The 20,997-nt window shown below is 39.9% G+C and overlaps 1 protein-coding gene across 1 annotated transcript in view; it reads right to left on the reverse strand.

The window, feature by feature from the left end:
- The window catches only part of PRKG1 (protein kinase cGMP-dependent 1), a 1,143,802-nt gene extending 1,123,060 nt beyond the window's left edge, over positions 1-20,742 (reverse strand). Inside the window, exon 1 of the mRNA XM_047759865.1 lies at positions 20,009-20,742. Coding sequence (XP_047615821.1) covers positions 20,009-20,319 — 311 coding nt within the window. The 5' untranslated portion in view covers positions 20,320-20,742. The remainder of the gene's footprint in view (positions 1-20,008) is intronic.
- Positions 20,743-20,997: the final 255 nt, after the last annotated feature.

Genomic DNA, 20,997 nt, shown 5'->3' on the forward strand with positions numbered 1-20,997 from the left:
AATATAGCTCTCAAAAATGAAAAAAAAAAAACTAAAATGTAAATATGTTGCTTCTCCTTATAAACTATACATCCATAAATCCTAATGAGTAAATTCAAAAACAACAGCTCTAAAAACCAAAGTCCTACAAGTTTGTAGCAAACTCATCTTGCTCCAAGCCCAACTTGAATTGAGTATGAGGAATTCTCTAGCTTTTATTTTCCCTGTTTAGGTAAATGTTCATATTTTGCTGAAGAAATACAAATGTATCCATTTCAGGAGTTCTGCTCTAGACCCCCCAAGGAGTGTCAACTTTCATGCGATCTTTTAAAAATCTGGAAAAAAGTGAATCACAAAGCACACTCAAGATTTCAAGTCAGAATTGTACACCTCTATTATGTTACAGATTTTAATGGTTTAGCAATAAAGTATGAAGGTAACTAAGGATATATCTTAGTGCTGAAGAAAATGGGAAGAATTTCCTATTTCAATTTTTAGAAATTCTGTTATCTGTGACTCAAAACCAAATGTTATCCAACCAATAAATAATTCATATGAATCAAAACATAGAGAATGTGGTTCTATTCCATTTTGTTTTCTAATTGCTAATATGAAGCTTTAACACTCTGTCTCAGTTATTACATTCATCTCTCCCAAGCATACACTCAGTGCAAAGAGCTGTTAGAAGTGGAGAACTGTAAGAATAATGACAGGGGAAAGGCATGGAAAAAATGCTAATGCTCTCTGAGCACTTTCTATGCCCCAGATACTATGCTAGTCTCTTTCCATTTGTATTTAAAATTTAGCAATGAGATACAAGCCCTGTCCCCTGGTAGCTTACAACCCAAATGAGGACAGACATTTCACCGACCTGCTGCCATGTGCCAGGCACTGTGCTGGGACCTAGGGCCTCAATCAACAGAGATGACTTAGGTGGAACCCATTGGACAAAGAAAAAATGGAACAACAGATAAATAGAAAATTTTAGTTAATGAAGTGCTATGAAGAAACCACAGTTAATTCATGCAATAGAGAATATTTGGGGTGAAAATGGCCATGGGCTGTTCAGTGATACCTGACCCTGTGTGTATGTGTATATACATATATGGATATATATGTATTATTATGTATGTGTAGATTACATAATAACAGTTAATAAAAAATTTAATGTTAAGTACCAAAAGAACGTTAGACCTAAAAGAATTCAAACCTATAGATATTCCCAAAGAAAAATCACTTAAGAGTGATGTGGGCAGAGAAGGTTTCCTATAAGTAAAAGACAGATGGGACTTGAATAAATAAAAGGGGACATTCCCGGAGTTCCCAGCGTGGCTCAGTGGTTAATGAAACCGACTAGTATCTATGAGGATGTAGATTCAATCCCTGGCCTTACTCAGTGGGTTAAGGATCCAGCAGCTCTGGTGTAGGTCACAGACATGGCTCAGATCCCACGTTGCTGTGGCTGTGGTATAGGCTTTGCAGCTATAGCTCTGATTTGACCCCTAGCCTGGGAACTTCTGTATGCTGCAGGTGTGGCCTAAAAAGACAAAAAAATTAAAAATTAAAAAAATAAAAGGGGACATTCCAATTTGTAGCAGAATGCAAGCAGAGACAGCCTTTAACTATGAATCCTGGCTCCACTGTTCTGGGCACTGGGGGAACTGCCTTCAGTGGTGGCATGGTTCAGTCTCCTGCATTTAGTTTTAAATTCCCATCCTACTATTCCAGGGTTTCTCAAACATTAAGGCACTTTAGAGTCATTTAAAGGGATGACAAAATACAGATTTCAGGGCACTAGCCCAAGGTTTCTGATTCAATGAGCTGGGGTAAGACTTAAGATTTTGCACAGCTAACAAGTTTTCAAGTAACTCTGATGCCCCAAATCCAAGTAACCACTGTGATCTTTGCATCTGTTATGACCTGCCCACCATTCTGGGTTGTGCAAATAAAACATTCAGAAACAGTATCAACCTATTCAATGATGTATGAGGTATACTGAAAATCTTGTTGCACCATAGGCATTTTTATGAAATTGTTTTAAATCTCTTATATAGGTAGGTATATATGTATACATCTAATATTTTAAATTCATAGTTGCCTTGTACCTATATATTTATTAAAACTGGTTTTCAACACAAGTATCATTCACTATACTCTTCATTAATATTTATTTGAATAAAAAAAACCAAATTTGGCCAATGAAAGTAACTGCTTATGTAGCTGAAGTTGAATTAGCTTACTGCAAATATATGAAGTAGTTTATTGTCCCTGAAATTCCTTTTATCAATCTCCAGTGAATCTTCAAAGTATGATTTATTCTTTCAAGCTGAAACTTCATTCTGATACCTGCACAATAACAGAGAAAGCTCACGGCGCCACATCATATCCCAGAAGTCTTTGCACCAGGCAGGGTGGACTGGCTCAGAGCAAAGGCTTCTGGGGACTACAGCCAGCCAGGTGGTGAGATAAAGTGGAGTCATCTGCCGTCACCCAAATCAGAGTTCCATCCCACTGGGGGCAGAACCACGTGCATTAGAGACCATGCAGTCTTGTTCATTGATTTTCAGCTTCACTGGCACAAGAGCCCATTAGAATTCTTTCTTTTGAAAAGTTTCCACCCTTAAGAAAGTTTTTATTGAAACGCCTCTCCCTCAGGAAATCACCACCTCAGCACATCTAGATAACTGAAGTTTTTCTCTCCCTTCCTCTCAAATCTTTACAAAGTCCTTTTGCCTTATCCTTCTCTCCTGTATTCCTGTCCATTCTTTTATTGCATAATTCAAATACCTCCTCTTTGTGTCTCTAATTTCACAGATAGCTCCCTAGCCACTTGTATATTCACCTCAGGGACTGGTATTAATCTTTAACTTATCATCATCCACGCTCTTGTTTGTATTACCTGGCAGAATATGCATGGGAAGCCAAAATGGCAAGTGGGAGGCTAACTTCAAGGATATATATTAGTGCTAAAAAATGGATGGAGTTCCCGTTGTGGCTCAACAGAAAGGAATCTGACTAGCATCCATGAGGATGCAGGTTCAATCTCTGGTGTCGCTCAGTGGGTTAAGACTCTGGCATCGCCATGAGCTATGGTGTAGGTCACAGAGGCTGCTTGGATCTGACATTGCTGTGGCTGAGTCGTAGGCACACCTAGCCTAGGAAATCCCATATGCCACAGGTGCAGCCCTAAAAAAGCAAAAAATAAAATAAGATAAAAATAAAAAATAAAATAAAATAAATTAAAAAATGGAAAGAGTTGGGAAGTTGTAGAAAAGTATAAAATGTATGCTCTGCTTACATAGTCCCTTGAGATAAACAGCTCTTTGTATAGTAACCAAATGAACAGACCTTGGATTCAGGCAGCATTGTGTGGTCTCAGACAAATTAACTTTTCTGAGTTTGCTTCACTTTTGCTGTCTCTAAAATGAAGCAAAAAAAGGAGTTCCCGTCTTGGCTCAGTGGAAACAATCTGACTAGCATCCCTGGCCTCGCTCGGTTTAAGGATCTGATGTTGTCGTGAGCTGTGGTGTAGGTCACAGACTCAGTTTGCATCCCAAGCTGTGGCTGTGGCAAAGGCCGGCAGCTATAGCTCTAATTTGACCCCTAGCCTAGGAATGGCCCTAAAAACACAAAAAAAATTTAAAATTTTTAAAAAATAAAATGAAGGAAAAAAAAATACTCTCTGCTTTTCAGAACTACTATGAAGATTAGGAAAATAATTCACGTTATCTCCCAGTAAAATGCCTGAGTCCAGTAAATATTCCATAAGTGACCACCTGCTACCATTATTGTTGTTACTATTAATCAGGTCACTACAACACTAACATTCTGAATCTGGAGACAAAACTAAATTCCTCAGTTCCTGTATTACTCCAAAACCAACAACCAAAAAGTAGTCCAGTTGAAATTTTCTGAGACTAATGAGATTTAATGTATAGTTTTAACAACAAATAAAATGGGTCCAAATATAATCTTTTTTTTCAATGAATTTATTACATTTATAGTTGTACAATGGCCAAATACAATCTTAATGCTCTCAACTTCACTAAATAAACTATAAGTTGATGTCACATAGTCCTTCAGTCAATTGTTATCACTTGCAAAATAAGATGCCTGTTCATATGAAAAATATTAAAAACATAAATTTATAAAGAGCAAGAAGCGGGGCAGGTTGACCCAAATGGGCCCAAGGTAATTTGAGGCATAACAGAAATATTCTAAAACTAGATTGTGGTTATGGTTGTACTCGATAAATTTACAAAAATCATTGCATTATACACGTTACACTGGGTTAACTTTATGGTATGTAAATTATATCTCAATAAAGCTGTTAAAAACAATATACCTTTTTTTGTTACATGACACATTTCAGAAGAAACTAGTATTTTTATTCTTATTCTAAAGCTTTCCATTATCAGCTCATCACCACAGCTGTCATGAATTTGTCTGAGACAATTAATGTATCCCTCCACAGGCTAACAGGGCTGTTACCATTGCTTTCACCCACAATCATAATGTTTTTGAAAAGACATCTTGATATGCAGTATAAAAGTCATTAACAGAAAGCATTTATAGGCTAAGATGTCTTCTCCGCCTGGACAGCAAATGTTCAAGTTGGGAATGAATGGCTTTCAAATAGAAATCCATTACCTGTGCGTAACTTCTATGCAGACATTTTAGGCAAGAGAAAAGGCACTTTGCTCTAAAGATCTCTGATGGATTGAAATCACATCATTAAAGCAGTAGGTCTTTTAATAAAGCACAGAAATTCCAGACCACCAGTGGCCCAGGCCACATGTATAATGCCCTTTGTGTTAAAGTGAACATTAACAATCACGTTACTGCAATGTCACAGAAATGCATCTGCAAAGAACGACCACCAAGTATTCTCCCTGTTTTTAGAGCTTAGACAGCTTTTCTTTCAGATACTATGACAACTATTTTCACTATGATTTCCTGACGTGAATTAAATACACGGCATTCAGTTCAAACTTGGCCCATCCAGTCTTAACTTTTCTGTAGGCCTCTAACTGCTTCCTGAATGAACTAAATGGCATCATTATGGACCTTCAAGCTTACTTATATGTTTGTCCTTTCTTGCCCACAGTTAGTTCACACAGAATTCATGTAGGATTCTTGCCATCACTCAGTCTTCTTTTGAGTCAGACCCAGCAAAATCTGGCTGGATTGCACTGGGCTCTCCTCTAGGACCTTGTCATTACTGAATCTCTTTCCATCATATCCTTCAGTTTGGTGAAGAGCTGTTGATAGCATTTTAATAATGGAATTTGGTTTAATTCAATAACAATGAAAATAGAATAGCAATTCCAAAAGCTTATGGTTTATGCTAGTTGTAGAACCCCATACTATGTTTTGGGCGCTGTGCTGAGAAACTCAGGAACATGATTTCACATCTTGGCCTGTGTTAGCATCCTCATTCATAGTGAGAAAACAGAAGCTCAGACAGATTCAATGCCATGCACCTCGTGAGCAGTAAAGTAGCAACAAAACAGAGTTCACGCCCTTATCCATTGTATATGATGTATTCTGAGCCCACCTGTGTGTATTTTTCCATAAATGCACTGCTGACCCACAGGACTCAGTGGATTCTCAAGACAATCTTGTGCTGCATTGATGCTGCACAGAGTGAGGAGAGAAGGATGAATGGAGTCTGATGCCCTGTTGTATTAACAGCGTCCTCACTTGAGAGCTGTTGGGTTTGGGTTGTGCTGTCTCACCTCACTGATGCTTCATTATCTCTTCTGTAAAATGGAAATGATCTGTCCTTCATTCATTTAGACCTTGTGAGTCATAAACAAGATCACACATATATTCATGTTTCCAGCCAATTAATATATGTCGTTTTTAAATCCCACATTCACCAGATATAAGATAGACAGACACACCAGTACATAGGATTTCCAGGAATTTAACTTCAGACATTCACAGATATGCATGTGGTCAGATACGGTTAAAAAAAAAAAAAAAAGATTTTTTTCTAGGATGAGGTGTTCCCAAGGTTCCATCCTGAAGAGCTTAGAGACAATATGCCTAACAAAACCAGGCTTGAAATGTTCCCTATTTTGTTTTGGTTAATGTTAAGATAAATACCTAATGAAATTATATTTTATCATGAGTTTGATGGTCTCTATAATCTCATAATATTAACATCTGTGTGACCATTTGGATAGTTAAAATTAGCAAACTCTTATTGTAAACTTGACAGGATTTTGTAAGTGAGAGTTCTGGCTATGTCCACAAAAGGATTTAAAATTTTGATAGATTAGGTCTAAGCTATTTCCATTAATCCCAGGTGTGTGTTTCCCAATCAACCCATTTAATTTTTAAGGTTAACCAATTTTTGAGGTTTTATGTTACAGAGCTTAAGATGAGATATTTATTTGAGCTAGAGGACAAATACACTTCCTGGAAAGACAATTTAGAATCACAGATTATTCAAACTACAAGAGATTTTTCAAAATTATGCAATCCCAGTTTTTCAGGTGAAAACCTGACATGCCTTCAGAGGCCAGGCAGATAATAAGAGGCATGATGAGCTCTGGAGTACTCAGGGCTGTGATGAACCTGTGGAACTCAGGGAATCTCCCAAAGGCATGACAAGGCATTCAAGTTCAAAGTTTGTGAAACTCTTCAGTCCAAGTCAAACATGCCTCTGATCTCTACTGAGTCCAGGGACATAAGTTTCCCATTTTCAAAATAATAAATTCAGGAGTTCTTCTCATAGCTCTGTGCAAACAAATCCAACTAGTATCCATGAGGATGCGGGTTCAGTCCCTGGCCTCGCTCAGTGGCTTAAGGATCTGGCATTGCCATGAGCTATGGTGAAGGTCACAGATGCAGCTCAGATCTGGCATTGCTGTGGCTGTGGCGTAGGCCAGCAGCTGTAGCTCTGATTAGAACCCCCTAGCCTGGGAACTTACATACGTCACAGGTGTGGCCCTAAAAAGCCAAAAAGCCAAAAAAAAAAGAAAAAAAAAAGAGTTAAATTTAAAAGATGAAGTATCTGAGGGCTGGGAACATGGAGAGGCTTCATCTTGTCCTTCCTCTGGTAAAAAGTTACTAAGCATCCACTGTGTGCCAGCCCTGTTCTAGGCTCCAGGGCTACAACATGGAGCAAGAGACACAGGCTGTTCTCATGGAATTCACCATCTTCTGAGAGAACTACATGATAAACAAGTAATGACCAATATATAGAAATTCAAACCCTTACAGATACGAAGAAGGAAAAGCACTACAAAGTCAGACACTGAGAACCGGAAACCTGTCTCCAGCCCAGGTGTGCTGGGCTCAATCCATGTGGGAAGAGTCCCTGAAAAGGCACTATTTTTTTTACCATATATTTGAAAATCACAGATTTTCTGGCATTAAATATTGTGGGGTTGATAAAGAGATGCATCTAGTAGAATTCTATAATAAGTAGTTATTTAATAAATATTTGGTAAACAATGGAACAAATAAATAAACAAGCCACTGAAAATCAATCCACAGACTAAGCAATCAGAAAAAAAGAATCAGAGGGTAATTTGATAAACTTTCTAATGACACTCAATTAAATTAAGATGCTAATATTTAGAGAAAAATCAATAAGGAAATAAAGTATTGGTAAATTGAGGGGATGTTTCTTTAAAATTAGAATTTGATTCAACAGGGACAAGCACAAGCCACTAAAAAAATTTCAGTCAAAAAAAAATCAAACCAAAATATGAAAAGTACAAGATGGAGAAAATGTTCTAGGTATGATGCAGCAAAAAATGGTGTAGGTGTGAACAATTATATTTGCTAACAATTTGAATACAGCAGAAATATAGTATATTGTAAGAACTCCTGTGATATTAAGGTTTGCTAGTCTCTAAAAGAGAACATATTCTTGGCCACCACAGGTATACAGATATATGGTACATGACAAATGTGGGTATATGAAAAATACTAAAGAACTACATAAAAGGAACACAACTATAAAAGGGAATTGAAATACCATTTATATTAAAAAAAAAAAAATGGAGTTCCCGTCGTGGCACAGCGGAAACGAATCCGACTAGGAACCATGAGGTTGTGGGTTCGATCCCTGGACTAGCTCAATGGGTTAAGGATCCGGCGTTGTTGTGAGCTGTGGTGTAGGTCTCAGACATGGCTCGGATCTGGCGTTACTGTGGCTCTGGCATAGGCTGGCGGCTATAGCTCCAATTTGACCCCTAGCCTGGGAACCTCCATATGCCACAGGTGTGGCCCTAGAAAAAAGGCAAAAAGACAAAAAAAAAAAAAGAGTTGTTGGGACAATCAGCTAAGCAATATGGCCATGGCATTGGCTCTGGGGTAACACAGACCTGCATTTGAGTGCTTCAAGCCAACTGCTTCATTTTGAGTGAATTGTTTTAAAGTCTCTGTACCTTACATTCTCTGACTGGGAAAAAAAAAAATGGGATTATCATAGTATCTACTTTATCAGATTATTGAGAGAATTAAAGGAGAAAGTTTATGTAATATACAGTAAGACAAATATTTTAGTAACAAGGATCATTATCATCATCACTAACTGACCAATAAAGACAAGGCTAAAAAGTAACGATTATCACCTTCGCTTTATGAAGGATTTCTGTAGAGATGAGAGAAAGTGTTCTTGATGCCTATAGAAAAAGAAGAAAGATGAAGACAAAACTGAGCCTAATTTGAGCAAGTTTTTCCCCTTCATGATGATGAAGCAACAGTTTGAACTACAAAAAGGAGTTTGAAATATAGTAACGAGAGTCACGAAGGAAGGGGGAGAAGTCTGCTATAGATGATTTAAAAACTCACTAGCAAGGGCTCACCTAGATATTATTTAATAACCTCTAAATTCATCCAGCAGAAAATACCACTCTTGCCAAGACAAATAAATGTACACTTGAGTTCTTTTCCATCTATCACACTGACAGTAACCCTCGGGAATCCAAAAGACAGAGTACTGCTCTGTGATGAAAAATGATTTACATGGCATATGACTTGAGCAGTGATAGCCAAAGATAAGACAAGCCACAGAAGAGAAAGGGTTACCTGACCCAGGCAGCTGCCTCTGTGACAGGCAGGATTTTGTTTCATGCTTTAGGATAAAGACCCTGGTGATGTGTTCACCTGTATATATGTCTCTGCACATTTTGCAGTAGAATCGTCACTCAACTATTTCAATATTAGTTCTTTTGATCTCTTCATTTCTAGGGGTACAGAAAGGTAACTCTAGATTGCTTAAAATAATCATGAGTATATTATAGATGGGCTATAATTTTTGATGGATTATCTTCAGATATCTCTATTTCAGATATTCAGAATTAATTACTTCATATTACCCTGAATTATTTCAGAATTTCTCTGAAACAATTTTTTTCTTTCTTTCACTTTTTTTTTTTTTTTTTAGGGCCGCACCTGCAGCATATGGAAGTTCCTGGGCTAGGGGTCAAATCAGAGTTGCAGCTGTCAGCTTACACACCACAGCCACAGCAAAGCCAGATCCAAGCTGCATCTATGACCTATGCCACACATTGTGGCATTGCCAGATCCTTAATTCACTGCACAAGGCCAGGGATCAAATCCGCACCCTCATGGATATTAGTCGGGTTCTTAACCTGCTGAGGCACTGCAGAACTCCTGAAATAATTTCTTATAATTATCCATAAACCTGTAATCAAACATTCATACCTATACAGTGCTTCTATGTACCTAACTTCTCCATTTATGGAATTTATTTCTGTAATCATTATTTCAAATGCCATGGACTATACTCTTTTAGCAGGGTCTATCAAAAAAAAAAAAACTATTTTTTTAGGCTAAGTATTTCCCACCAAATGTCAAAAAGAGGGGACATGCACATCTTAAGGCCTTAAGCAAAGCATCAAAAAGGCAAAGGCTAGATGAATTCATGAAGTATTCGAAGAAGTGGCAAGAAGTTAATAAAAGATGCTTCATTCACAGTGGGCTTGTTATTCTATTTGTCATTCCTTTTCATGAGGACAAATTCAAAGTAATAACCTTTTAGTTCTATGCCATTCAATGCTACATGAACAAGAAAGCATTTAGTTCTTGTTTCTTTTTTTCCAGTGATAGAGTGTAGGTCTCCATACCAAGTAATGTTAAAACATTTGGGAGGCAGAGTCAGGCAGATTACAATTTTTCATGTCATGTTTTCCTTTTATGGAGAATGACAAAAAGTCTGAAGTGGGAGTTTGAAGAAAAGAAAAATTACTATTCCCTGATGAAGGCCAGCACTATTTTTTTTAAAGCCACAGCAGTTTCTTTTGCAATATTCTAAAGCTTTTCAGATCTACAAAAAACACTGCTCATACAAATATACACTGGAGTTGAATATTACATTTTTATAAAGCTAAGTATTAAGTGGATGACTAGAAACTTTGAACAATTCTTTCGTTTTGCAGTGTACCATTCACTAGGGGGAGAAAAAAGATTTCCCTCCAACAATTCAGAACTGAAAAAGTTTTTTTAAGTAAAATCCATTTACTCAAAATAAAGAGGGATTCTCTGAATGGATCTTCCAGCCAAAAAACTACTTGTACTTATCTGAGTGTCTGTGGGCTCACTCTTCTAAGCTCTTGTATCCTCAGCTCCTAAATAAGAGGGTAGCAATTACCAAGAGCCAAGACCATGATTCCACACTGCGTTCCAAGCTCAACAGTGCAGGCAGTGGACACTTCAGGGTTTATTCCACAGCATCTTTTCTTTTTTCTCTCCTTCCACTGACATAATGAGTTGTCACTACACGCTTAGCAAAATAGTACCTGTCACCTTCAGAGGTTTAATATTCCTCTGTAAAGGAGACGGTGACACCCTGTCAAACCAGCACAGATCTAATAGGAGGCCATCTTTTCTGCCTCGCCGTAATATGAAATGTGTTCCTCAGTCACCAGTGATTTAGGCAAAGTGTATCTTATGAAGATGGAAGCGTGGAGCTGTGCTGGCTTGCACAGTGTGCTGGCCAGCCACCTGCAGATGCCAGACAGTATGGCCAATCCACCCTCCAATCCATCAGCAACAATAACTCCAGAGGGGCAAAATTTAGAATTCCTATTTTTCTTTCTTGTCAAGACAACCCTTTTTTCTTTCTTCCCAGTCCAGACATAAAAGCACTGTCAACACTATAATCTATTGATAGAGTTGGACCATTAAGATGATATACAGTATATCCAGAAAGGAGAAGCTTTTCCCTCACATGATTGCATTATTCCTTGGCCCAGATCTGGCAAAAGCTTGATATGACCACAATACAATTGTTTCAGAAAATAGCAAGTGTTTTGCTTAACTGAAGTGTATTTGTCATCACCGACATTGAATACACTTTAACCAAACTAATCTTACTGGCTGATACTATGTTTATTTCATGTTCAGAGAAATACAATGCTACACATCCGGTATGGTCTAGAGGGAGAAAATATAACTGAGTATTAGAAGGTCAACAGCATTAGGATATCTGCTTTTGACACATATTAATAATTAAGCTATTTGCCTATGCTTTTGCAGGACCACGTTACTCCACCTCTATGCAGAAGTCATTGAAATTGCCTCTGTCATAAAGGAATTCTGCTGAAGTTTAATTAGCACTTATGATCTTCAGACAGGCAAACGTAATTAACATTTTAAACAAATGTTTGATGCAGGTGGAAGTAGTATATGTTCACACTAAATTGTCACTAGTTCTTTTTCTATCCCCTTCCCCCATCCCTACCTATCTTGGATTATAAGAACTTTAAGACATGGATACTTTCCCAGGGTCCTACCTCCAACTCTTGCCCGTCATTGTGCTTCTAACTGCGAAGTCGTATAAGCAAACACATGCTTTTACTCATGTGTCTTTATTGTCGCTAATTCCTCCGGTCCTTCCCATTTAGGTCCAATAATCAAAGGCATGACATGAAACTGGAGTCATAATGAAAGTGTTTACTTTCCTTATGATTAACTTCCCTGCATAATTAAGGTCCCCAATTCTCTGGGCAGCCTTATAGCTACTCTGCTTTAACACGCTAGCTGTCAGCTAGATACAATTTCATATTTTAGAAGGAGGGAGAAAGAAACAAGAAAGCTTCTTGCTGCGATGATTTTTACCAAAAAGTGTTTGCAATTATATTAGCTATTTTCATCACTTATATAAAGGGCTCCATTGGCAAATCCTCACCTGAAAAGATAAAGATTAAATTACCAATGTAACAAGGCTCCCATCAGAGACAAATGGAATCATCTTGAGGCATTTTTAACAATATAAGGGGAAAGAGGGCAAGAAAGAGACCAAAAAGTTGGCAATAGGGGCAGCAGTGAGGTTGTGACCACAAGGCGTGGGAATCCCCAGCGTCCTGGTCCTAGGAGCCTTCCCACGGAACCCACTGAGGTTCTCTTAGTGCAGGTGTCATGTCACACCTCTCATCTGCCCACAGTGCCCAGACCTATTTGCTCAAACCAAACCATCTGGAAAGGGGGCTGAGAGCTTGATGTGCTTGCTCTGCTTTCTCTGAAGCCTCCTTGGAAAGTACTCCTCAGCCTGAGCTCACACTGTTTGCCTTAAAAGGATAAAATATCTGTAGGAGAGAAAAAAAAACTGGAGCTGGCTCCAGAGACATCACATACCAGGAGGAGAGACGCTCCAGGACCTGGACTACTCTTCGAAGGGGCTCACCATTGTTTCACCTTCCTATACCTAACATTGCATAGAAGCATCTAGGACACAAGGAAGCAGTCCGACTGGCTAACAAGGCAGCTCCCCTCAGTGAGACTGAAAAACAAATTTGGGTTGATGGCTGATCCTGAGGTGTCATCTGAACTGTGGCCAGGGCTCATGGCTGGAAAAGAGGAAGGACACTTACCCACTGAAGGGAGCTGCTGCCACTTTTTTGCCCCACGTCCTTGCATGTAAAACTCTGGAGATCATAGTGAAACTGACAAGTGCAGCTGCTATGGGGACTGGGGAACTGGAGCTGCCTGGCTCTACCGTGGCCAGGGGACTGGACTTGGGAAAATGGAACCAAGGAAAGAGATTTCCCAAAGCTTGGGGTTCAAGGAACCTGTAACAGCTGATATGGAATGGGCAGCCCAAGAGGTTCTCAATCCTGGCTGCATATCAGAATTACCCTGGGAGCTAAAATAATATTCCTACCCCCCCCCCCCGGTCCACCACAGAGCAATTAAAATCAGAATCTATAGAGATGGCAGAATCCCAAGGTGATTCTAATATGCAGCCAGGGTTGAGAACCAATGGGCTAGTAAGTAAGGGTTACTTATCTAGGGCAATAAATTAGACATTAACGAAATAATATACACCTATGATTTGGCAGAAAAAAAAAGAACAAATGAGCAAAAAAACTACTGCTTTTGCCAGTCCCTAGTGCTTAAAGGTTCTAGCCCACAGAAACATTCGACTCATTAAGTGGAAACTTTATCCTGGTGCTTTGCTCAATATAACACACATAAATTTATACACACATATACACACTGCTGCCTTCTTATCTGAATGTTTCCTAAATTGTTCTGTTCATTGGGATTATCTGAGGAACTAAAAAAAAAAAAAAAATACTGATGGTTGCCTTCCACCCCCAGACATCCTGATTTTAACTGGTTTGGGGGTAAAACCTAGGCACTGTTTTTTTTTTTTTTTTTTAAAAAAAAGCTCCCTAGATGATTTTAGTGTGCAGCAAAGTGTTGGAACCATGGTCATATTTTAACCACTTCTCCCAAAGTCCTTCTGTTTTTTATTTAATTATTGGTGAACAGATACTCCCCTGAGAATAGCCAGTAGGTTATTTATGAGGATTTCATGCAATTGCCTAATTCTCACCTCTTTGGCAAGTAGAAGAACCTAGTGGCTAGGGAGAATGGCTCTCAAGTTCAAATTCAGATTCAGCCTTTTATAAAGTGTGAATTTGAGCAAGTTACTTGGCTTCTCTGAGTTTCAGTGTCCCATCCCTTATGGCTGTGAAATGGGGACAATCTGGAATCTTTTCCACTAGGTTGTTTGATAAAAAAGACAATCTATGTAAACAGCAGGGAGCCATACCTGGCACAGAGTAAGTGCTCAATAAATGTGAGCCACTGTGACCATGATGGGCTGTGCCATTCTGATTTTTTTTTTTTTTTAAGAAACAGTGATGCAACTGACTTGTCTTCCTCATTCCTTTCTTTTGCATTGTGGACTGCACAAAGACCACCAGTCCCTCCATGGTATCAGACTAAAGGGGTGTTTCAAAGGGATAATACACAGCATTCAAAACAAGCACTGGTCTAAAGGGAAACATCTTAATGGTTTTGTGCCAAAATCCCAGTATACCTCCCACTCCCAGAGGAGGCAAGTCTTTGGTATACTCCAATTTAGTTGTCTTTATCCACAGAGTACTATCTTTCTTACAAATTCTGTCCCACTCTCATTGCCTAGTCACTTGTCCACAAAGCCCATAGGTCCTTTCCAACTTCTTTGCAAATATGGTGCCGCTTTCAGAATAGTCATGTGTTTTGCCCTTTCCTTTTCCCCTGACACACTTCTCTTCTCCCACTCTCTCCTGCTTTTTTCCTATTAATACCTATGATTAAGAAATCCATTCAGAAACAAGACACTTCAGAGAGTATACTATTAGTCCCACCTTTTGTTCAACATCTGTTTTGTGTAGCTACAGATTCCATGCTCTTGTTTATATTTACATGACAGTTTTGAAGGGAGAACATCCCTCTGCTCTTACAAGCAAAATAGGCTCAGAGAGTTCAACCAGGCTGCACATATGTAACTTCCCATAAAATACATCTGAAGGAGATGCCTGCTCAGGAATACAGTCATCGGGAGATGATGGTGAGAGGAAAAGGGAACTGGTGTCAGAGGCCGGGTGTGAGGAAGTAGAAAAGGGCTGTCAGGTTTGAGGTGGCAAGCAGCGCCAGCTCCACAATTCAGATTAGGATTCCGAATGCCACAGATGTGATTGCATAATAAGCTGTTGCGCATCCTGGTAAATGCTGCTTTCAGCATGTGCTTATTTATCATATTGTCTTGTGTTCTCGGAGCGGGGAACATTCAAGTCGGAGGGTCTGAGTGCCAGCATCAGGCCCCGTTCTCTGGGATGGGCAGCAGCACCTATGGTAGAGATGGGAGAAGGAGCAGCAGCCTGGTGTTCAAATCTGGTTGCTAGGATACTATGGAGACCCTCCATTGCTAGGCAGACAGGAAAAAAAAAAATATGTGTCCATATGCCTTATAACCTGCAAACAGCAACAATAGAAACACCGTCTATATTCTTCGACCCTTTCCCAACAGGAATCTAAACCCAACTCTTTAGTGAAATAACAAGTAGTAGGAGCTTGGAAATGGGGCCCAGTAGAGCAAGGAAGTTGGTGATTTATATTCTCAGGCAGTCTTTAGAGCTACTCTATTGAAGGGCTTGTCAGTATTTCCATCATAAGCCCCATTTTAGGGGCACACAACTTGACTGTCCTTCAAAACACACTAATAGGGTTTCAGCAACCCGGTCATATTTTTATAAAGGCTGCCACAACTTCAATTTTACTGCACAGACTATAATGTCAAATTAATGATCGAACTTAAATTGGATAGTCTACTAGAGTAATATTAAGTTGAAACTGAACTCCTCCACAAGAACAAGAAAGATGAATTTCAAAAATCAACCTCCAGTTCAATTCTCTTCTAAGTCCCATTTGCCTGGGGTATGTAAGGACTCTGCCATGCTAGTCTGTGGCCTAAAATTAGATCCTTTCCATTGGGGCCATTTAGAAGTGAGTGGAAGGAGGAACTTGCTGTCTCTAAGAGTGGAACTCAGTTTCTTTAAGAGTTTCAATCATCTGATGCTTGGTTCAATTAAATACGCTTACCTAGTTGGGATTGTTACGGTTATTATCAGGACTGTGCTGGTTAGAGGACTGCACTGACATTCTAAGATTCAAAGCTTGAACAGTGGGTAGCAATTAGTCCTCGGTGTAAAGCATGCACACACACACAATTCTCGATTATTCTAAAAACAAGCAGAAATGCCCTCACTCATCCTGATTCTCTCAGCCTTCAAAGGGCTTTTCCTCAATTCCCCACTAGATGCTGTCATTTCCCAGGTGTACCCTCTGCTTTCTTTTGTTATCTTGTTCCTTTGCTGATGGCCTGGCCCACTCTAACCTCGCCACTCTCAGCCCATCACCACTCACCTTAGTTGTGGCCATCAGTCAAATACTTAAATACCTCCACTTCCACAAGAGTTTCTGATACCATAAAATGAAAAGGGTTCAATTATATTTTGCCAGCTGTCTTAGGTAGCTCCTCTGTGACTTACCTTATTCTACTTTCTAGAATATTTCCTTGTGCAGTCTTGTTAACCCCTGGTTAACTCCTTGAGGATAAGACCTAGTCATCCCTCATCTCTAATGCCTGACACTAACTTGCACATGGAATAGCCCATAAATGTACTAAACTGAGAAATGGGGCATATTTGAAATTTAATTGCTACCTCTGAAGAAGTTCATGTTTTAATAATATGCCACCTATGATTACATTAAAATCTAGAATTCTCCCAACTTCCTACAGAATTTAACAGACAGCCTTTAGGAAGATTTTATTTCTCTTGGAATGTACTGATGTCAAGGTTTAAAAGATCAGATAAGACCTTGTTAAAAAGAATGCCTCCCTAAAAATAAGAAAATATATTTCTCTTTATCCTCAGCTCTTCCAAAGTATTTCACAATCAAAAAATGTAACATTACAAAACAAAATATGTCATCATTCTTTGAAATTCAGTTACCTCTGGGGTGAAAAGCAACAGCTTAACAAAAATATAGAAACACTAACAACTTTTGATAGAAACTTGAGTCTTTCTAGCTCAACTGAAATGACACAGAGCCCTATGACAGCAAAATGGAAAGGATATGAGACTATTTACAGTAGGTGAAGGATTTAGATCAAAACACCAGAGACTGAATGTTCTAACTTACTATAGAGTTAATTTTCAGGAATAAAATAAGCATGAAATAAAATTACTTTAAAAGGCCATAAGAACCATTTCTATCTACATAATCAACAGGCTATCTGATCTCATAAAATGAGTATTTTTAGATAGTTTTCATTTTTGAGACTATATTTGCTTAATTTAATTAAAAACATAAAGTCAAAGTTTTATTTAAAAGTAGTTATTTGGTAACAGTAGAACATAGATTCCAATTTGCTACATGGGTTCTTTGCTCTTTGCATTGATTACAGAAAAAGGGCTTAAGAGCTATTTCTATACAGGTGTGAAAGACAAACAGAAACGCTCCTTCGGCCTCACAGGGGCACCAGAGGTGCCCTGGCTCTGTGCTGGAATCTGACAGAGCCTTCCCTCCATTCCCAGCTCACAGGGAAAATCCCAAACCAAACACATTAAGATAATCTAAGTCCATAAGTTAATTTATATTTTACACTGTTTTTCAAATGATCAAAAATCACTAATAAAAAAGAAGTTTCTAAAAATTTTAATCCTCAGAAGGCAACCTCAATAAGCAAAAGGTAAACAAGCATAGACAATTGAATAGAACATTCTCTGAGCAGTTACTGTATCTAACAGAGAGAGAATAGAACACAAACAGAAACCTGCATTTACCCTCAGTTTTGGGTTATTTAAATGGTTTCATTTTAACTCCAACTCACAATAATCAGTAAGTTTAAGAAAGACGAGCAAATTTAAGTTGTACTTGAAATAAAACTTAAGGATATAAACACTTGTTGCCAGTAAGTCGGTACAAATCAAATGATTTATAGTGAAATAAAATGAAGTTCAAAAAAGTCTTCACTTTGACAAGTTAGTTTTCCTAATTCTTGGTGGAACTATCCTGCGCAATCATTCAAATGACCTAAGTATAATCATTTTGCATACAATAAACTTCTCTTTCTCTTACAAAAAGGTACACTTCACCACTTAAGCCAATTTTATTCTAGTTTTCTTTATGTAAGTGTGAAAAAAGAACAGATGTTTTTCCAAAATTATTTAAGCTTGGAAGACATTCATTCTATCGTTTTCTTCACTATAATCCCTTAGAATCACCAAAACCATGGTGATACTTTTATAGCTGACTTCTTTAAAGCACAAGTTATTAAACAAACATCAAAATGCACAGTATGGTTCAATAGATCAACTGTTTATTATATCATAATGTTGTGAATTATTTGCCACACTAATTTCATGTTCTACCATGGATTCTTAAAAAAAGCTAGTTGTTCCCATGTATCGAGCACCAAGAGATTTCTAAAACTTACCACATTAAACAGCTCAGTCCCTACTGCCTGCATTCCTTCAGATCTTGTCTGATAGAATGTTTAACTGGAGTTATCAGCTGGCTTGATCACACTTCATTATAAAACCTATTAAAATGGTCTTTTTATAAAAGAAGAGTTTGTGCTGTGTTACTCCAAAGTCCTGCAGATACTAAAATGAGATCCCATGGATTGCTTAAAGATGCAGAGAGCTGTCTTTGAGTTATTTTTTTCATTATGCAAAACTTGGCCCTGGAGAGATGACCATGTACCTCGTTAGCTGAAACAGGGAAGCGTGTCAGGACTGCAAATTAACTTACCAGAGAAAGTTGAAGTGCGTACAGATCATTCAGGTTTCTAAGGCAGATTTAAATCTATTGAACTATTATGGTAACTTGGTGAGGGTAGCATCTCAGACATTTTATCCTTATTGTCTCTGCTCGACACTCACAGAATATAAATGCCTCCTTCAGCTAAATCTGCATGAGGAACAGGAAATGCTCTAGGACAACTAACAAAGATAGGTAGAACTCTTAAGTTTTCAAAAGTATCTTTAATACGGACTCACAACCACCCCCCCCCATTCAATAAATACAAATGGAGACAATCAAATACTCAACCTTACATGAAATCCTCCCATTTAGGAAGTAAAGGGCTCCAAGGGACCATGTATTATTATGTAACACGTGTCATCCAGCCAACAAGATGTAGTTAGGACGACAGTAGCAAAATCCTTCAATTTTATCAATTCTGTCATCACCTATTAACTTAAAATACCGCTCATCTGGGCGCTCATGCCATATTAACTTCATGTTCCTGCCACTTTACTCTTCACAAGAACTCTGGTGTATAAAAAGTTTCATTCAATTTTCCCACCTAAGTTGCGAAGCCCACTGACATCAGAACCACACAGTTCTCTAAAATGCTAGAACAATAACAGAGTGCTTGTATCAGAAGCCAGAAGTAAGGCAAACAATATATCCATGTTGTCAATAAAGGTAAGCCTATGCCTCTATATTTGACCCGGGAAACCTGCAACCTTCTTGGGAGAAAGAGGCATCTCATCAGTAAGGTTATGTAAATTCCTTAAGGAAAATAAGCAATATTCTTCCTCAGATGCTATGAAAAAAATTACTTTTTTTAAATCAACAGACTAGGCTTCCATTTGTGGATTGTAAATGTCATCCAATTCAGGGGGTACTTCATTTTTATATGTGTATTTGCTTATTTTTGACACTTTAATGATACCAGAACATCAGGTTTGAAAGGTACCAGCTAGAATCGCCAGCATGTAGAGAAATCCGGGAGAGCCAGGAAAGCATAGAAAGTAGGGGTGATAGCAGAACGCATTTCATTTCAAGTCTGATGAGCCTGCATTTAAGATTTTCCGGTTGGGAAGGTTTGCCAGGGCATTTGGGAGACCGGGCTTTCTATTTCTCTTTTCACACTCACACACACACACACAGCTGGACACACACCTGGGGGCGCATTCAAACTCTACGTGCAGTTGATGGCATATATGAATGTATATGCACATTATTTTTAAAAAGATATCTTGACTTCTGACAAAGACACGAAGGCAGCGAAGGTGCAGTGAGTCTGGCTCTGAGAAACGTGCACAGCCCTGCAAAAAGTGCCCGTTAAAATGAAACATTTCTGAGGATGAGGACAGACATGGCAAGCGTGAGGGGCGGGGGCCGACAGACAACACAGAGATCCGCTGCTCCCCACCGACAGCGTGCCACATGGACCCGGAGCGTAACCCCAGCTTACTGTGGACTCTTGGGGTAGAAGGGCAGGGTCACATGGCTGAGATCCTGGATGTCGAAAGCGGTGGGCTCGGCGGAGATCGCCTGCCGCTTGGTGCGCGGCTCGCCTTGCAAGGTGCTCGCGCTCTGCTTCTGCGCCTGCTGGGTGGCCGGCCGGATCACCGAGCGGTACTTGTCCAGCTCGTTCTGAAGCTTCTGGATCAGTTCGTCCTTCTGATCCAACTCCAGCTCCAGCTCGTCGATGAGAGCATCCCGCTGCCTCAGCTCCTCGATCTTCTCCTGGAGCGCGTACTGTAAATCCCGTAGGGTGCCCATGCTCCTCCGGGCTGCCGGGGGCTCCTTCCTGCTGCTGCTCCGCGTCTTGGGGCTTCCTCCCCTCTCCGATCAACTTTCCCCAAAGTCGCTGCTGCCTCCCGAGTGCAAAAGCTTCCTACTTGAGACCAAAGCCAGCCCTGGCTTCTGAGCATGCCCAGTCTGCCGGCTCCAGCCACCAAGAGTTTCAGGGCAGATTCCACTTCTCTGGGCTGACGGCGAGGCTGAGTGCGGGGATGAGCCAAACAGCAGGTCGAACCGGGATTAAACCTGAACCGCGGTGGGCGCCGCGGCGCGGGGGAGAAGAGCCGGGAGCGCGGTGGCAGGAAAGCGGGAGAAGGGACTCGGATGGGGGATCCGAGGCCGCGCCGGGTCTGCCCGGTTCGCTCGCGCTGAGCGCGGGAGGAAGCCGGCGGAGCGTGTGGGGAGCCTGATAAACCTCTGGGCGCGCCGGGGGATGTGCGGGCGGAGCGAGGCGGGAGCACTACCTCGGGGGCGGGGAGGCGGGCCGGAGAGGACCGGGAGGACCCCGAGCACACTGGGGAGGCGTCAGCCGACTCCCAGGACACCAGGCTGGAGAACGTGGGGCTACAATCCCGGCGACGTGCGAGGGCAGAGCGGACTGCGCATCCTAAGAGCTCTGAGTTCGCGAGGCGTTTGGACCGCCAGCCTCACCAGGAG

The sequence above is a fragment of the Phacochoerus africanus genome, chromosome 15 (genome assembly GCF_016906955.1).
Source record: "Phacochoerus africanus isolate WHEZ1 chromosome 15, ROS_Pafr_v1, whole genome shotgun sequence".
NCBI lineage: Eukaryota > Metazoa > Chordata > Mammalia > Artiodactyla > Suidae > Phacochoerus > Phacochoerus africanus.